At 40.6% G+C, this 19,376-nt stretch overlaps 1 protein-coding gene across 2 annotated transcripts in view; it reads right to left on the bottom strand.

Annotated features, from left to right (window-relative positions):
* LAMA2 (laminin subunit alpha 2) overlaps nucleotides 1-19,376 on the bottom strand; it is a 1,313,887-nt gene that overhangs the window by 897,661 nt on the left and 396,850 nt on the right. For both annotated transcript variants that reach the window (XM_073575794.1, XM_073575795.1), the window contains exon 5: nucleotides 9,710-9,889. In XM_073575794.1, coding sequence (XP_073431895.1) covers nucleotides 9,710-9,889 — 180 coding nt within the window. The remainder of the gene's footprint in view (nucleotides 1-9,709; nucleotides 9,890-19,376) is intronic.

Raw genomic sequence — 19,376 nt, 5'->3', positions numbered from 1 at the left:
CTGACATCCGATGTACTATCCCGTCCACGGTACCCGGGCCCGTATGACCGTGGACGGGATAGTACGTCTACCGCGATCAGCGGCGCCCACGTGGTGAGCGCCGCTGATCGCGGCCGGGTGTCAGCTGATTATCACAGCTGACACCCGGCACAATGTGTCAGGGGCGGTCATGGACCACCCCCGACACGTTAACCCCTTGCACACCGCGATCAAACATGATTGCGGTGTACTGGGAGTTAAAGGGAAGCATCGGCAGGGAGGGGGCTCACTCCGTGCTTCCCTGAGCCCCCCACGGCAGCGCAATGTGCAGCGCTGCTGCGGGGGGCGCTTTCCCTACAGGCCCCCGGATCCAAGATGGCGACGGGGGCCTTCGGGGGCCTGCAGGAAGCTGGCTTCCTCAGTGCCTGCAAAGCGCAGGCATGAGGAAGCCTTCGGCACTGCCTGTGACAGATCGCTGATCTGTCACAGTGATCTGTGATGTGACAGATCAGCGATCTGTCACAGGACAGTGATGTCCCACCTGGGACTATGTAATAAAGTAAAAAAAAATTAAAAAAAGTGTAAAAATAATTTTTAAAAAATCGCCAAATAAATTAGTAAAAAAAAAAAATATTCCCCAATAAATTCATTTTTTGAAAAAAAAAAAAAAAAACCAATAAAAGTACACATATTAGGTATCGCCGCGTCCATAACGACCCGCCCTATCAAACTGTCCCATTAGTTAACCCCTTTAGCGAACCCCTTAAAAAATAAAAATAAAAAACGAAGCAAAAAATAATGATTTATTATCATACCGCCAAACAAAAAGTGTAATAACGAGGGATCAAAAAGACGCATATAAATATCCATGGTACCGCTGAAAACGTCATCTTGTCCCGCAAAAAACGAGCTTCCACACAGCATCATCAGCGAAAAAATAAAAAAGTTATAGCTCGCAGAATAAAGCGATGCAAAAATAATTATTTTTTATATAAAATAGTTTTCATTGCATAAAACTGACAAAACATAAAAAAACGACCTAAATGAGGTATCGCTGTAACCGTACTGACCCGAAGAATAAAACCGCTTTATCAATTTTACCACACGCGGAACGGTGTAAACGCACCCCCCAAAAGAAATTCATGAAACGCTGGTTTTTGTTCATTCTGCGTCCCAAAAATCGGAATAAAAAGCGATCAAAAAATGTCACGTGCCCGAAAATGGTACCGATAAAAACATCAACTCGTCCCGCAAAAAATAAGACCTCAAATGACTCGGTGGGTCAAAATACGGAAAAATTATAGCTCTCAATATGTGGTGATGCAAAAACTATTTTTACAATAAAAAGTGTCTTTTAGCGTGCGACAGCTGCCAAACATAAAAACCGCCATATATAGTAAATCAAACCCCCCGATATCACCCCCTTAGTTAGGGAAAAATAATAAAATAAAAAAAATGTATTTATTTCCATTTTTCCATTAGGGTTAGGGTTAGGGCTAGGGTTAGGGCTAGGGTTAGGGTTAGGGTTAGGGCTAGGGTTAGGGTTAGGGCTAGGGTTAGGGCTAGGGTTAGGGTGAGATTAGGGTTAGGGGTGTGTTGGGGTTCGGGTTGGAGTTAGAATTGGGGGTTTCCACTGCTTGGGCACATCAGGGGCTCTCCAAATGCAACATTGCGTCTGATCTCAATTCCAGCCAATTCTGAGTTGAAAAGTCATATGGTGCTCCTTCCCTTCCAAGCTCTGCCATGCACCCAAACAGTGTTTTACCCCCACATGTAGGGTATCAGCCTACTCAGGACAAATTGCAAAACAATTTTTGGGGTCCAATTTCTCCTGTTACCCTTAGGAAAATAAAAAATTGGGGGCAAAAATATCATTTTTGTGGAAAAAAATGATTTTTTTATTTTCACGTCCGAGCGTTATAAACTTCTGTGAAGCACTTGGGGGTTCAAAGTGCTCACCACACATCTAGATAAGTTCCGTGGGGGGTCTAGTGTCCAAAATGGGGTCACTTGTGGGGAGTTTCAATAGTTTAAGTACATCAGGGGCTCTCCAAACGCACATGACACCCGCAGACCATTCCATCAATGTCTGCATTCCAAAACGTCACTACTTCCCTTCCGAGCCCTGACGTGTGTCCATACAGTAGTTTTCTCCCACATATGGGGTGTCAGCGTACTCAGGACAAATTGGAAAACAACTTTTGGGGTTCAATTTCTCCTGTTACCCTTGGGAAAATAAAAAAATTGGGGACTAATTGATCATGTTTGTGGAAAAAATAAATTTTTTTTATTTTCATGCCCTGGCATTATAAACTTCTGTGAAGCCCTTGGGGGTTCAAAGTGCTCACCTCACATCTAGATAAGTTCCTTAGGGGGTCTAGTTTTCAAAATGGGGTCATTTGTGGGGGGTTTCCACTGTTTAGGTACATTAGGGGCTCTCCAAAGGCAACATGACACCCGCAGACCATTCCATCAATGTCTGCATTCCAAAACGTCACTACTTCCCTTCTGAGCCCTGACGTGTGTCCATACAGTAGTTTTCTCCCACATATGGGGTGTCAGCTTACTCAGGACAAATTGGATAACAACTTTTGGTGTTCAATTTCTCCTGTTACCCTTGGGAAAATGAAAAAATTGGGGACTAATTGATCATGTTTGTGGAAAAAACACGATTTTTTTATTTTCATGCCCTGACATTATAAACTTCTGTGAAGCCCTTGGGGGTTCAAAGTGCTCACCTCACATCTAGATAATTCCTTAGGGGGTCTAGTTTTCAAAATGGGGTCATTTGTGAGGGGTTTCCACTGTTTAGGTACATTAGGGGCTCTCCAAAGGCAACATGACACCCGCAGACCATTCCATCAATGTCTGCATTCCAAAACGTCACTACTTCCCTTCCGAGCCCCGACATGTGCCCATACAGTAGTTTTCTCCCACATATGGGGTATCAGCATACTCAGGACAAATTGGACAACATCTTTTGGGGTCCAATTTCTCCTGTTACCCTTGGGAAAATAAAAAAAATGGTGACTAAAAGATCATGTTTGTGGAAAAAATACAATTTTTTTATTTTCATGCCCGGGCGTTATAAACTTCTGTGAAGCACTGGGGGGTTCAAAGTGCTCACCACACATCTAGATAAGTTCCCTGGGTGGTCTAGTTTACAAAATGGTGTCATTTGTGGGGGGTTTCCACTGTTTAGGTACATCAGGGGTTTTCCAATCGTGACATGGTGTCCGATCTCAATTCCAGCCAAAAATGTCAATGGCATTGCTTCCCTTCCGATCTCTGCCATGCGCCCAAATAGTGGTTTACCCCCACATGTGGGGTATCAGCGTACTCAGGACAAATTGCACAATAACTTTTAGGGTGTTGTTACCCTTGGAAAAATAAAAATTGAGGGTGAAAAGATCATTTTTGTGGAAAAAATATGATTTTTTAATTGTACGGCTTTATGTTATAAACTTCTGTGAAGCCCTTGGGGGTACAAAGTTCTCACCACACTTCTAGATAAGTTCCTTAGGGGGTCTAGTTTCCAAAATGGTGTCATTTGTGGGGGGTTTCCACTGTTTTGGTACATCAGGGATTTTCCAATCGCGACATGATGTCCGATCTCAATTCCAGCCAAAAACGTCAAATGGCACTGCTTCCCTTCCGAGCTCTGCCATGCGCCCAAATAGTGGTTTACCCCCACATGTGGGGTATCAGCATACTCAGGACAAATTGCACAATAACTTTTAGGGTCCTGTTACCCTTGGGAAAATAAAAATTGGGGTGAAAAGATCATTTTTGTGGAAAAAATATGATTTTTTAATTGTACCGCTGTACGTTATAAACTTCTGTAAAGCCCTTGTGGGTTCAAAGTTCTCACCACATATCTAGATAAGTTCCTTGGGGGGGTCTAGTTTCCAAAATGGGGTCACTTGTAGGGGTTTCCACTGTTTAGGTACATCAGGGACTCTCCAAACGTGACATGGCGTCTGATCTGAATTCCAGCCAATTTTGCATTGAAAAAGTCAAACGGCGCTCCTTCCATTCTGAGCTCTGCCATGCTCCGAAACAGTCGTTCCCCCCCACAAATCAGGTATCAGCGTACTCAGGACAAATTGTACAATAACTTTTGCAGTCCAATTTCTCCTGTTACCCTTGGTAAAATAAAAAAAATTGAACCTGAAGTATTTTTTGTGTGAAAAAAAGGTAGATGTTCATTTCTTTTTAAATATTCAAAAAAATTCCTGTGACGCACCTAATGGGTTAATAAACTTCTTGAATGTGGTTTTGAGCACCTTAAGGGGTTCAGTTTTTAGAATGGTGTCACTTTTGGGTATTTTCTATCATATAGACCCCTCAAAGTGGCTTCAAATGTGATGTGGTCCTAAAAATAAAATGGTGTTGTAAAAATGAGAAATCGCTGGTCAACTTTTAACCCTTATAACTTCCTAACAAAAAAAAATTTTGGTTCCAAAATTGTGCTGATGTAAAGTAAACATGTGGGAAATGTTAGTTATCAAGTTTTTTGTGTGCCATATCTCTGTGATTTAAGGGCATAAAAATTCAAAGTTGGAAAATTGCGAAATTTTCAAAATTTTTGCCAAATTTCCGTTTTTTTCACACATAAACGCAAGTTATTTGAATGAAATTTTACCACTAACATGAAGTACAATATGTCACGAGAAAACATTGTCAGAATCACTGGGATCCATGGAAGCGTTCCAGAGTTATGACCTCATAAATGTACAGTGGTCAGAATTGTAAAAATTGGCCCGGTCATGAACGTGCAAACCACCCTTGGGGGTGAAGGGGTTAAATGTATGAAATTGGAATTGCCTTACTGCTTTAGAAAAAGAGTTAAAAATGAAGATGCTTAGAGCATAAATTAGTCAATTCATGCGTGCCCAGCAGCCAACGAAAAGGCGACTTTCTCTGCTTGGAACTTAACCTAATACAGTCATATGTAAACGTTTGGGCAACCCTGGTCAAAATTACTGTTATTGTGAATAGAGATGAGCGAATTTGTTTGGAAAACAGTCGCCAATTTCAATTTTGGCACAAATGTAGCACATTCAGATTCGTGTTTGGTTTCACGAGCATTTTTTACTCAGTCAGCAAAATTCAGTCACAGTTCGATAAATCATTGTGTTTCCTCTAATGCTTTTGTTATTACTTTAGTTATGATAGTGGTGCTGTATGATGAGCGGGAGGACAGATTGACATGTTTGATGAGGGGAGGGGGTGTGGAGAGGTTAGAAGAGTGGCACGCTCTCTTTTGTCCCTTAACTTTGTGTTTATTCCAGCAGCCAATCAGGGTGCAGAAACAATCCACAACATCTTGACACAAGGTCTTCTGTGATTGACTGCCAAAGTCATATGTCCATGGCCATATAAAAAGCGGAAATCTTGTTTTGCTGGTGCCATTTTCTCAGTGTCAGTGCAGAAAAGTCGCTTCTGCACTAGTGCTGCTGCTGAAAGTGAACTTGACAGTTGACTAGATTGGATCCTGTCCTGTGTGAAATCAATCTTCCAGTATCTAGCTAGATTGTGCAAAAACTCTGTGGCAATCTCCAGAGGCCCCATTTACTACTCCAAATTGTTTGTGAGAAAACTGTGTTTCAGTGACAAATCAGGCCAAATTTCCACTTAAAAATCATTAAGCCTAAAATTGGGGTGCAGCCACGAGGCCCATTTAGCTAATCCAAATCGTTTGTGATAAAACTGTGTTGCAGTGAGAAATCTGAAGGTCACATTTCCTAATCAAAAACGTTTGGACTGATAGTCTGGTGCAAGCACCAGATCTCATTTCATAATCCAAATTGTTTGGGATAATAGTCAGGTGCAGACACCCCATCTTATTTCTTGATCAAATTCATTTGGGATAATAGTCTGGTGCAGGCCCCTGACGTCATTTCATAATCCAAACCATTTGAGATACTAGTCTAGTGCAGACACCAGACCTCATTTCATATTCAAAATAATAGCGATATTAGTCTAGTGCAGGCACCAGACCTTATTTCATAATCTAAATCACTTTTGATAATAGTCTGGAGCAGGCACTACACCAAGAGGGGATTTCACCTATGTGCTGAGGACTTCACCAGTATTATTTATCACAAATGGCAAGCTAAGTAGTCTTTTGAACATGTGTATGCACTCATGATGAACCTCTTTCAGAGGGGAAATGCGTCGAGTCTATGTATTTCATATATGGTGTTTTTTCCTATTTTTTTGGACTATTTACTATTCAATGATGAGTTCATTAACTATACATTATCCAATTTGATTGTCTACTTATCATTGTGGATATATGCTCTGTATATTGGATATGGCTTTGGTGATTAATATAGAGGATTTGATATATTATAGAGAGTATCTGAAACAAAATTGCTGAATATTTATATCTATCACCTGTATCTAGCAAATCTAATAACTCCACTTGTCTATAACAGCAAATCTGCACCATATCTTCTATTCATATGAGCTCTTCTTGATAATACCACTTCTAATCTAAACAATTTAACTACTTTGTTAGACCATTATATGTCCGACTCAGCAGTTAATCAGTACTGTTGTTTTGTCAAAGTACTCTAGCACTTTATATGCCATTTAACTCCTTATGAAATTAGCCTATTAGGGCTGTTTGGGATAGCCATTGAGGATCAGGGGCACCAATCTTGCCGTCTAAAGGGTATCAATCTCTTCTGACAGGCAGGGGCAGAATAGGGAAAGTTGCACGTTCCTCCGCTTTTCCAGAATATATGTGTACATTGTTTGTCTGCCTATTCTCTCCCCTTCTTTACTGACCAACTCCATTAGTGCTATTTTTATAGTGTATGTATATTGTTTTCACACTTCAGCAGACCATTAGGCTTTTCCATCCTATACCTCATAGGGACTTTAAGGCTTACAAGGGAGAGTCAACGGTGAGCGGGGATGTCAACTGCGAAGGAATAGGGTGCCAACCTCTGCTGATACTTAGGGCTGTTATAGACATAGGGTAGGGGTAGGCACCCCCCTATGGTCTTTTCGATATAGTGTCTTTTTGATAATTGGTGATGGTACTATGCTGATTGCACTGACTGGTAATTTTAGATTGATAAAAGCTATTTGTTAATATAGTGAAATAATTGGGGTCTTTTCTTTGAACTTGTCAAGATTGTGTATTTCTAAGACAATCTTTCTGGGCTGTGAATAAAAACCTCAACTCGGTAGTATGGTAGTACAGCAATTTCTCCACCACTATCCCAGCCTGGATGCGTTGCTGCAGAATGCATGTTCACTGTGTGCTCACATTCTCTGCACATACCTCACAGGTCACAGACTTGCATCGCTACAGAGGTCTTTCGGCCAACTGGTTAATCATTTGATTTTGATGTTCTGACACTGTGGAATTCCACTTTGCATATGATGCAGTAACAAGCCTTGGTGCAGTATGTCCTTTTGCATTGCTTGGGCCAGCACAGTCCGGACATGGTATAAATCATGGTTGTGGAGTGGGCACACATGAAGGACCTCTTCACCCTTCTGCACAGTTTTAAAATAGCTACTAAGATGGTTTGAGCTGACAATATCATCATCAGCATCACTATTCCAGTCATTTACATGCTAGAGTGTACTTTGAATGGTCTGGGTGAGGAGATGGTGGCCCCAGAAGAAGAGGTGGAGTAGAGGAGGATTCAGAAGGGATAACAATATCTCAAATTTCCGTGCTGTCATCACATAGGTGGGTGCCATGGGAGGGTGGCTCATAGCGATCGAGGAGGGCTGATGGTACCAGACAAACTATTAATCAAGGAGCATAAGCTGAGGAACAAATGGAGGAGGATGAGGTGATGGATGCACAACAGTCAGGAGAAGATAATGATCCCCTCTCTGTTGCCCATGGTTGGTAGGAGGGGACAGAGGAAGCAACCTTGAGTGTCACCCTGCCAGCAACACACCATGGACTTGGACCTCATTGAAATGCCCTACACAAGAGCGCCTTCTTGCTGCACTATCTTCAACATGATGCCCGTTTTCTTAGGGTTAGAAATAGTGCTAACTATTGGATTGCCACTCTGTTAGAGCTATGGTACAAGAAAAAAGTTAGCAAGATGCTTCCTCCCCTGGAAAGGGATGCACGCAACCTGGAGTATTGAAATATGCTTGTAGACAAACTTAAGAGTGGTTTTGCACAAGACAGCAGTGAGGCACACAGTGTGCATCTCAGTTCTAGACGTCTAACAACAGGAACATCAAGGTGTCATCGCAAAAACATTAGCAGCAGCATAAGTGGCATAAGCAATTTCTATGAATCATTTCACACTTTTTTTAAAAACAGCCCATGCACCAGCAGAACAGAGCACAAGTCTGACACATTGTGAAAGATGAGAGAGAATCATTCAGGAGTGTCTTGAGCTCAATATCAATGCCATGATGGAGGGTTTGGGCCCTTTTGTAATTTGGTCTTTAAAAATGGAAGAGTGGCCTGCCTTGTCTGTCATACCTTGGAGGTTTTATCTTGACCGGCAGCAGCGTTCTCTTAGAACATATCTTCAGCACTGCAGGTGTTGTCCTGACAGATAAGTTCATCTTGCTGGCCCCTGAAAGTGTACACCTCCTATCTTTCATCAAAATGAACATGTCCTGGATTTCCAATGACTTTTGCAACCCAGTTGCAGACTGGGCAGACTAAGCAATGGTGCTCTTTTTAGTGTCATGCATTGATCTTGCATTATTATAGTCTGTACCATCTTTGTAGTGTCTTCTGTGCATGCCTTTGCTACTGCTGCTAATGTTACAAACAATTTTTTGAAATGTGGAGACTCCAATTTGGATCTATTTGGTTGCCTGTGTGTCAAAGGCCCTTTATACTGTTTCTACTCTGTGGAAAATTATGTCACTTTAGTGGTGTGTAACAATAATTTTTTAGAAATGTGGAGAATCCATGTTGGGCCTCCTTAATATGTGTTGCCTGTAGCAGTAGGGCTCCCAGACTGGCAGGTCTGCACTTAATTTCAGTCAGCTAACTTCGTTACTATCCTTGCAATTTTCTAACATTAGTGCTCTACCAAGCTGATATTTGTTCCACCTGAGTGTGGTTAGGAAAAAAAATTAAATCTCTTATGTAATCAAAGAGCCTGCAAATAGAGAGATATTTGCCATAAAATGGGAGAATCTCAGGTAAACAACCTGGTATCCGCATCTTTGTATGTCTCCCGATCGAAGTCCCAGGTGCTGAGCTACCTGATAGTGATTAAATTGTCTCCCACAGATGACACCCATATGCTGTTTATTAAAGGGCCTATTAACTGTAATGGGCAAGCTTGATCGTCAATTCAGATAAACAATAGACATCTCTCAGTTTTTTTGTTTTTCATGGACAGTCTACAAAAAACCCAAAAACCAGACTTGAATGTACCCATAGCACATGCACCCAAAATATTCTATCTATGAAAAAACATGGATATAATACATCCACAAAAAAATACCTATCTGAGTGAATCCTTAAAATTGTAGCAAATCTGTGGATGGCATTTACATTTTGATATTTTTTTCGATGTTCCTGGAACTATTTCTTTAAAAATTCACAATTATTGAAATAAGTATAAAAACTATGTTTTTTTTGCTGTTTTTTTACATGCAGCTTTGAGTATTGCCTTGTTCACAGTAGCACAACTCACTATGCCAGCTTCATATTATCTGTAACCAATAATGGGACCTTCAAAAAGGAACTATGCACATAAGTTTAACATACCCTTCTGGTGACAATTGGATCTATATCTTTTGGATCACTGTAGGCTAACATCATTAAGTCAGCATTTAAGGTGCGTATCCTCTGTAGTCTCAGTTGAATGAAGCGAGCAGATGTAAATTCCAAGAGAGCTGGAGAGGGATCCTCAGCACTTGGTCTTCCATTAATTAGTGAAGTGTGAATCTAATGAAAGAAAAAATACCTTGTGTGTTAATGTGGTGACATTAAGATTTCAATACACAAAAAATGATAGTTAATATGCTGCATGAGATGGATTTCTTACACTAACTCTTAAAAATTACAATAGCCACAAAAAAACACATTGTAGAAACCACAATTTGTACACTCTTAGTTTGTATGAAAAGCACAGTATGAAGAAGAACAAACACTTTACATTTGTCTTAATGATTCTATTCAGAAGCCCCATGTATATGCTGATAAACTAAATAGACATCATTTTTTTCTCATATAACTGTTCCCTTTTCATCAGTATTCGGTCATTTTGTCAGTTTTTGCAATTGGCGTTTCATCAGATTTTTTGCACACAAGGTTTGTTAAGTTTCTTCTATAAGAAAAGGAAAATTACATCCTAGCACTGTCCAATTTTTTAGACTTGAATTGGCAAGTTTGATCCTAAGTTTAGGATTAAAAACAGACATGACTCCAATTCTTCTTGTGGATTTCATTATCACTATAAACCAAAATGTCTGAATGAGCCTTAAACACCAGTCTTGAGACACCAAGGCCGAGTCTAATTTTTAGAAATTATTAATTTAGATTAGACAATATTAAAATGCACCAAATTTATCACAGTGGCTTATTATGAATGATAATTTTGGTGCATCTTTAGAAAACCTTGTGTAACTTTACACCACTTCATGGCTTAAGTTTAAATCAGTTTTTGTGCCAAATACTATGAATCCCAATATTAGTTTTTGTGTATTTTATAAACTCCATTAGGCACACCCCATTTCTAGACACTTGTTCAATCAGACACAAAGTTGTCTAAAAACTCATAAGAAATATGAGATGTGGCATATAATCAACTCATGTTTAATTTGAGTTAGAAGAATATTTAGAATTGAGAGTCCTCAGTGGTTGATACCTTTTATAGCTAACTGCAAAGATGGTAACAAATTGCAAACTTTCGAGACTACTCAGGTCTAGAGTTGAGCGATACCGTCCGATACTTCAAAGTATCGGATCGGAATGGATCGGCCGACCTTAAAAAAAAGTATCGGTATCGCCGATTCCGATACCGGAAGTCCCATTCAAGTCTATGGGACTTCCGGTATCGGAATAAGAAAAACCCTGTTTTTGCCTTGTACAGCCTCTCTGGGGTCTGTATGGGCCTTTTGGGGGGCTGTGCCGGCCTGCCAGGGGGTCTGTGCAGGCTCCGGTGGGCTGTGCCGGCCTGCCGGTGGTCTGTGCAGGCTCCGGGGGGCTGTGCCGGCCTGCCGGGGGGCTGTGCCGGCCTGCCGGTGGTCTGTGCAGGCTCCGGGGGGGCTGTGCCGACCTGCCGGGGGGGTGTGCCGGCCTGCCGGTGGTCTGTGCAGGCTCCGGGGGGCTGTGCCGGCCTGCCGGGGGGGCTGTGCAGGCTTCGGGGGTCTGTGCAGGCATCGTCCGATGGGACTACAAGTCCCATCGGGCGATGCCTGCTACCATGACAGTGATTGACACATTAGCCAATGATGGGACAGTAGTAGTCCCATCATCCGGCTAATGTGTTGAATGTAAAAAAAAAAAAATTACATGCTACATACATACTACATATATACATACTACATACATACTACATACATACTACATATATACTACATGCTACATACATACAACATGCATACTACATATATACTACATGCAACATGCATACTACATACATGCTACATTCATACTACATACTACATACATGCTACATTCATACTACATATATACTACATGCAACATACATACAACATATATACTACATGCATGCAACATGCATACTACATATATACTACATGTAACATACATACTACATATATACTACATGCATACTACATACATGCTACATACTACATGCATGCTACATGCATGCTACATACATACTACATACATACTACATGCATGCTACATACATACTACATGCATGCTACATACATACATACTACATGCATGCTACATACATACTACATGCTACATACATACTACATACATACTACATGCATGCTACATACATACTACATGCTACATATATACTACATACATACTACATGCATGCTACATACATACTACATGCATGCTACATACATACTACATGCATGCTACATACATACTACATATATACTACATGCATGCTACATACATACTACATGCTACATACATACTACATACATACTACATGCATGCTACATACATACTACATGCTACATATATACTACATACATACTACATGCATGCTACATACATACTACATGCATGCTACATACATACTACATGCATGCTACATACATACTACATATATACTACATGCATGCTACATACATACTACATGCTACATACATACTACATACATACTACATGCATGCTACATACATACTACATGCTACATATATACTACATACATACTGCATGCTACATACATACTACATGCATGCTACATACATACTACATGCATGCTACATATATACTACATGCATGCTACATACATACTACATGCTACATACATACTACATACATACTACATGCATGCTACATACATACTACATGCTACATACATACTACATACATACTACATGCATGCTACATACATACTACATGCTACATATATACTACATACATACTACATGCATGCTACATACATACTACATGCATGCTACATACATACTACATGCATGCTACATACATACTACATGCTACATACATACTACATACATACTACATACATACTACATGCATGCTACATACAATACATTCATACAATACATACATAGACATACAGTACATATAACATAGAGTAACATACTTACCAATACTTGTCACATTGTTCCCCGAAGCCATTGTCTTTTACGGAATAAATATTAACATAACAAACCACAAAAATACTCACCCATGATCCGAAGCAGTCCACGAGTGTGTCCCACGACGATCTTGGGTAGAGAACTGCAGCATCAGCTGATGCTGCCGTTCTCTATGGGCTGCAGGAATCCAATGACGGAAGGTAGGTATCCTTCCACACTGTATTCCTCCGCCACTTAAAAAAAAAAAAGTCCCTAGTCTCACTTTATGCCATTGCTGTGTGGGAATTTCCCATGCAGCAATGGCATAAAGTGAGACTAGGGACTTTTTTTTTTTAAGTGGCAGAGGAATACAGTGCGGAAGGATACCTACCTTCCGTCATTGGATTCCTGCAGCCCATAGAGAATGGCAGCATCAGCTGATGCTGCAGTTCTCTACCCAAGATCGTCGTGGGACACACTCGTGGACTGCTTCGGATCATGGGTGAGTATTTTTGTGGTTTGTTATGTTAATATTTATTCCGTAAAAGACAATGGCTTCGGGGAACAATGTGACAAGTATTGGTAAGTATGTTACTCTATGTTATATGTACTGTATGTCTATGCATGTATTGTATGTAGCATGCATGTAGTATGTATGTAGTATATATGTGGTATGTATGTAGCATGTAGTATGTATGTAGTATGTATGTAGCATGCATGTAGTATGTATGTAGTATGTATGTAGTATGTATGTAGCATGCAGTATGTATGTAGCATGCATGTAGTATATATGTAGTATGTATGTAGCATGTAGTATGTATGTAGCATGCATGTAGTATGTATGTAGTATGTATGTGGTATGTATGTAGCATGTAGTATGTATGTAGCATGCATGTAGTATATATGTGTTATGTATGTAGCATGTAGTATATATGTAGCATGCATGTAGTATGTATGTAGTATGTATGTAGTATGTATGTGGTATGTATGTAGCATGTAGCATGCATGTAGTATGTATGTAGTATATATGTGGTATGTATGTAGCATGTAGTATGTATGTAGCATGCATGTAGTATATATGTGTTATGTATGTAGCATGTAGTATGTATGTAGCATGCATGTAGTATATATGTAGTATGTATGTAGCATGTAGTATGTATGTAGCATGCATGTAGTATATATGTAGTATGTATGTAGCATGTAGTATGTATGTAGCATGCATGTAGTATGTATGTAGCATGTATGTAGCATGTAGTATGTATGTAGCATGCATGTAGTATATATGTAGTATGTATGTAGCATGTAGTATGTATGTAGCATGCATGTAGTATATATGTGGTATGTATGTAGCATGTAGTACAGTGGGGAAAAAAGTATTTAGTCAGTCAGCAATAGTGCAAGTTCCACCACTTAAAAAGATGAGAGGCGTCTGTAATTTACATCATAGGTAGACCTCAACTATGGGAGACAAACTGAGAAAAAAAAATCCAGAAAATCACATTGTCTGTTTTTTATTTCATTTTATTTGCATATTATGGTGGAAAATAAGTATTTGGTCAGAAACAAGCAATCAAGATTTCTGGCTCTCACAGACCTGTAACTTCTTCTTTAAGAGTCTCCTCTTTCCTCCACTCATTACCTGTAGTAATGGCACCTGTTTAAACTTGTTATCAGTATAAAAAGACACCTGTGCACACCCTCAAACAGTCTGACTCCAAACTCCACTATGGTGAAGACCAAAGAGCTGTCAAAGGACACCAGAAACAAAATTGTAGCCCTGCACCAGGCTGGGAAGACTGAATCTGCAATAGCCAACCAGCTTGGAGTGAAGAAATCAACTGTGGGAGCAATAATTAGAAAATGGAAGACATACAAGACCACTGATAATCTCCCTCGATCTGGTGCTCCACGCAAAATCCCACCCCGTGGGGTCAGAATGATCACAAGAATGTTGAGCAAAAATCCCAGAACCACGCGGGGGGACCTAGTGAATGAACTGCAGAGAGCTGGGACCAATGTAACAAGGCCTACCATAAGTAACACACTACGCCACCATGGACTCAGATCCTGCAGTGCCAGACGTGTCCCACTGCTTAAGCCTGTACATGTCCGGGCCCATCTGAAGTTTGCTAGAGAGCATTTGGATGATCCAGAGGAGTTTTGGGAGAATGTCCTATGGTCTGATGAAACCAAACTGGAACTGTTTGGTAGAAACACAATTTGTCGTGTTTGGAGGAAAAAGAATACTGAGTTGCATCCATCAAACACCATACCTACTGTAAAGCATGGTGATGGAAACATCATGCTTTGGGGCTGTTGCTCTGCAAAGGGGCCAGGACGACTGATCCGGGTACATGAAAGAATGAATGGGGCAATGTATCGTGAGATTTTGAGTGCAAACCTCCTTCCATCAGCAAGGGCATTGAAGATGAAACGTGGCTGGGTCTTTCAACATGACAATGATCCAAAGCACACCGCCAGGGCAACGAAGGAGTGGCTTCGTAAGAAGCATTTCAAGGTCCTGGAGTGGCCTAGCCAGTCTCCAGATCTCAACCCTATAGAAAACCTTTGGAGGGAGTTGAAAGTCCATGTTGCCAAGCGAAAAGCCAAAAACATCACTGCTCTAGAGGAGATCTGCATGGAGGAATGGGCCAACATACCAACAACAGTGTGTGGCAACCTTGTGAAGACTTACAGAAAACGTTTGACCTCTGTCATTGCCAACAAAGGATATATCACAAAGTATTGAGATGAAATTTTGTTTCTGACCAAATACTTATTTTCCACCATAATATGCAAATAAAATGAAAAAAAAAAACAGACAATGTGATTTTCTGGATTTTTTTTTCTCAGTTTGTCTCCCATAGTTGAGGTCTACCTATGATGTAAATTACAGACGTCTCTCATCTTTTTAAGTGGTGGAACTTGCACTATTGCTGACTGACTAAATACTTTTTTTCCCCACTGTATATATGTAGCATGCATGTAGTATATATGTGGTATGTATATAGCATGTAGTATGTATGTAGCATGCATGTAGTATGTATGTAGTATGTATGTAGTATGTATGTAGTATATATATATTTTTTTCTTTTTAACATTTAACACATTAGCCGGATGATGGGACTACTACTGTCCCATCATTGGCTAATGTGTCAATCACTGTCATGGTAGCAGGCATCGCCAGATGGGACTTGTAGTCCCATCGGACGATGCTTGCACAGACCCCTGGACATCAGCACAGCCCCCCGGCAGGCCGGCACAGCCCCCCGGCAGGCCGGTACAGACCCCCACAGGGTGCACAGACCACCGGCAGGCCGGCACAGCCCCCCGGCAGGCCGGCAGAGACCCCCGGAAGGCCCGAAATGACGGCGCATCATGATGCGCACACACCGCGCATCATGATGACGTCATTTCGGCTGTCAATCAACTTTGAACTTCCGATTCCGATGCCGACTTCCGATATTGAAAAAATATTGGAAGTCGGTATCGGAATTCCGATACAGCAAGTATCGGCCGATACCCGATACTTGCGGTATCGGAATGCTCAACACTACTCAGGTCTCTTCATCAGGCTAGACTCATCATCAGGCTAGACTAGCCTGATGAAGAGACCTGCGTAGTCTCGAAAGCTTGCAATTTGTTACCATTGTTTCAGTTAGCCATTAAAAGGTGTCAACCACTGAGGACTCTCAATTCTAAATACTGAGGACTCTCAATTCTAAATATTCTTCTATCTACTTGCTAACACGGTACAAAGATATATATCTTTCCTGTAATTTGAGTTACCGTTTTAATGGAGCTAATAAGCAGTTAGTTTATAAGTAAATTAATTAATTTTTAATTTAATATAACTGAAACAGTATGAATAGTATCATGTTAGCTCACTATGTACATTAGAATGGACAATCAGAACATCATAGGATCTTCTGGCTTTTTAGTTTTAGCAATTTACAAAGAAGAATGACACAGAAACATCACATTGTTCTATGGCATAATAGCAAAATCCACAAACGTTCCAGGAAAATAGCATCCTACATTTTTCTTCTCATATCAGAGATATCACAACCAATAGATGGCTTACTGCTTCAATAAATTAAAAGAAACAATATGAGCTTGTTTCTAGGGTATTGTTAATGAGTACAGATCTGTTTCAAATGCCATGTTTTACATTTCTGGTGAAATGTCATAGACTGTGCTTGTCGCACTCTTCCTAACTCTTTCATTCCCCTAAGAGTTAGGGGAAATGTCAGCCTAATGAACTGTTTAGCAAATATTGTTGTGTCATTGACAACTATACCCTTCAGCTCAGTTCTTAATGGGACCTCTGTTCAACATTATTCCGCTACTTGCCTGTGTCACCTCTCTCTTCTAAATGCACTTTGGAATGACAAATTGCAATAGCTTTCAGGTTCATTTTTGTACACTGATAGAAATCACTGCATATGTCCTTTATGACTAAAACAGCAGATAATTTTATGACATTTAAGCCTATAACATTGAAATATAAAACATAAAATTCTGCTGGCCAAAAGTGCTATGAATGTGGTCGGATCACAAATTTGTGATGCAATAAACAGTGTGCACAATTGAACATACGGGACTGTTTGAGTTCTCACTTTCCTTCATATAAGTCAGTTAGCAAGGTGTCTCTGAACTAAACTAGAGATACCCATTAAGAGTTACTTTTATACAAAAAGAACTTTTACTGCATGGCAATAAAGATTTAACAGGGATGTTTCTGATTACTTTTCTGTTTCAATAAATTACTTTATTTGCTGTTGCATAAAATGAAGTAAGATTAACAGTTCAACTTTTATTTTTGGGAGAATCTTTAACAATTAAAGAGGTTGTTACTTTCACAATCACCATGTTTGTCCCTAGTAATATAACAACACTAATACTCACCTTCGTTGCTGGTGCCATTGAAGCGGTGTTGGTATTCACTCTCCCGGGGCTCACATCATATTGTTATGTCAGCACCAATCAGCTCTGGCGTCACTCTCCTGCCTTTGGATAAATCAAACAGCAAGAGGAAGTGAGAGACCAGTGGCAGCTATGACCTCCTCTTGATCTCCCATTCGTTTGAAGGTGGGGAGAGTGAACGCCAGCGCTGATTTGCTGCAGTACTTGTGTGACATACCAATGTGAAAAAACTTAATGTACATGCCATTAAAATTCTGCTGCCAGTATTGTTTTTGGTAGTGTGCTAACATTTTTTTTTGGGGGGTTTGGAAGGAGGGAATTGTTAAAAAAAAATACAAAACAGAAGACGTCTGAAGATACTTACTGTATTATCCTCCTTATCATGCTCTCTTGGCTTTGCACTTGGTGCAAAGCCTAAATGAATGTAGTAGCACATCAACTACACTCAAAATATATGAATAAGGTCCCCAAAATGTTACCTTCAAGGGTCTATGGATTATTGTATTACCCTCCTTATCATTTGTTCTTGGCTTTGCATTTTGTGCAAAGCCTTTATGAGTGAAGGGGTACATCAAATACTCAGTCAAAATGTTTGAATGAGGCCCACATGTAGTTTCTTTTAATCATCTATTGGTGACCCTCCTTATAATTTTTTTCTAATGCTATGATTGTAGAAATGCCACAGCTACACTTTAATTTTTGAAGAGGCACTCCAGTATGTGTTGGGATTCTCCCATGGTGCAGGATAGATCCCAAGCATTGCCTGAAGCTGCGGTCTCCCATTCTGGCCCATCCGCTGCGAGTGCTGCTCAGCACAGATGTCAATCCCAGCATGTTGCTTAGGCTCATGATATTCATTTGGGTACTGCTGGTTCTCCAGCCATGTCTATGGTAACCAGTGAGATGCAGGTGCAGCCTGATGCTTGGACTCTATGTCCAGAGTTCACCCGACTGAGCACGTCGGTGATGTGGCATCTGCTCATTAATGGCCGGACATTTGCTGCTCTGGTGAGGTAGCAGCACCGGATTGGCATGCGAACGACATCTTGGCCAACTGGGTGTGAGTATTTGGGGTTGAGCCTAATGTATAAAAGGTCCCCAGAGGTGCACGCAGGCATGCTAGTATCATTTAATTGTGGTGTGTGGGAGTGGATACTCTACCACTCTGTTTGCATGTGTCGTGCTACACACTGAGAGTACTTCGAAGGCAGGTAGGGTTAGGACTGGGTAACTTTCCCTTGGCTTAGCATCTGTTTCCTTCATGTCTGCTGTTAGCACAGGTGAGTTACAGAGCAAGTCCAACCCTCAGGCTATTCCTCTCTGGGAAAGCGACAGAGTCTTGCACCTAGCGTCACATGAGTTATTTTCCTTGGCTAAGCATCTGTCTCCTTCTTGTGTGCGGTTAGCACAGTTCAGTCACAGAGCAAGATCAACCCACATGCTACTTCCCTTTGATGTTTAACAGGGTTTAGTACCTTGCGTACTTTTAGCAGTACCACTATGTGCAGTAATCAAGCTGGGTACTCTGAGTTCTGTTCACACTGCGTGACATTTAACACAGTGCTTTTAAGGTGATCACTTGCTGTTTAGTTCCGTCATTGTACACTAGCAGCAGTTATACATCTCTGCACGTTGGACCCCAGGCTGCGATTGCACTTTATTTATTTTTATTCAGTGCAATTCGCCAATCCTAACAGTATGAATGACCAAAGTCTCAATTTGCCAAACCAAAACCTCAATTTACAGACAATGTGTTTCAGAGTAAT

The sequence above is a fragment of the Dendrobates tinctorius genome, unplaced genomic scaffold (assembly GCF_039654945.1).
Source record: "Dendrobates tinctorius isolate UK_male_01 unplaced genomic scaffold, ASM3965494v1 ptg000046l, whole genome shotgun sequence".
Taxonomy (NCBI): domain Eukaryota; kingdom Metazoa; phylum Chordata; class Amphibia; order Anura; family Dendrobatidae; genus Dendrobates; species Dendrobates tinctorius.
Note: the sequence above shows the minus strand (reverse complement) of the source record. Positions and strands in the feature narration are given on the sequence as shown.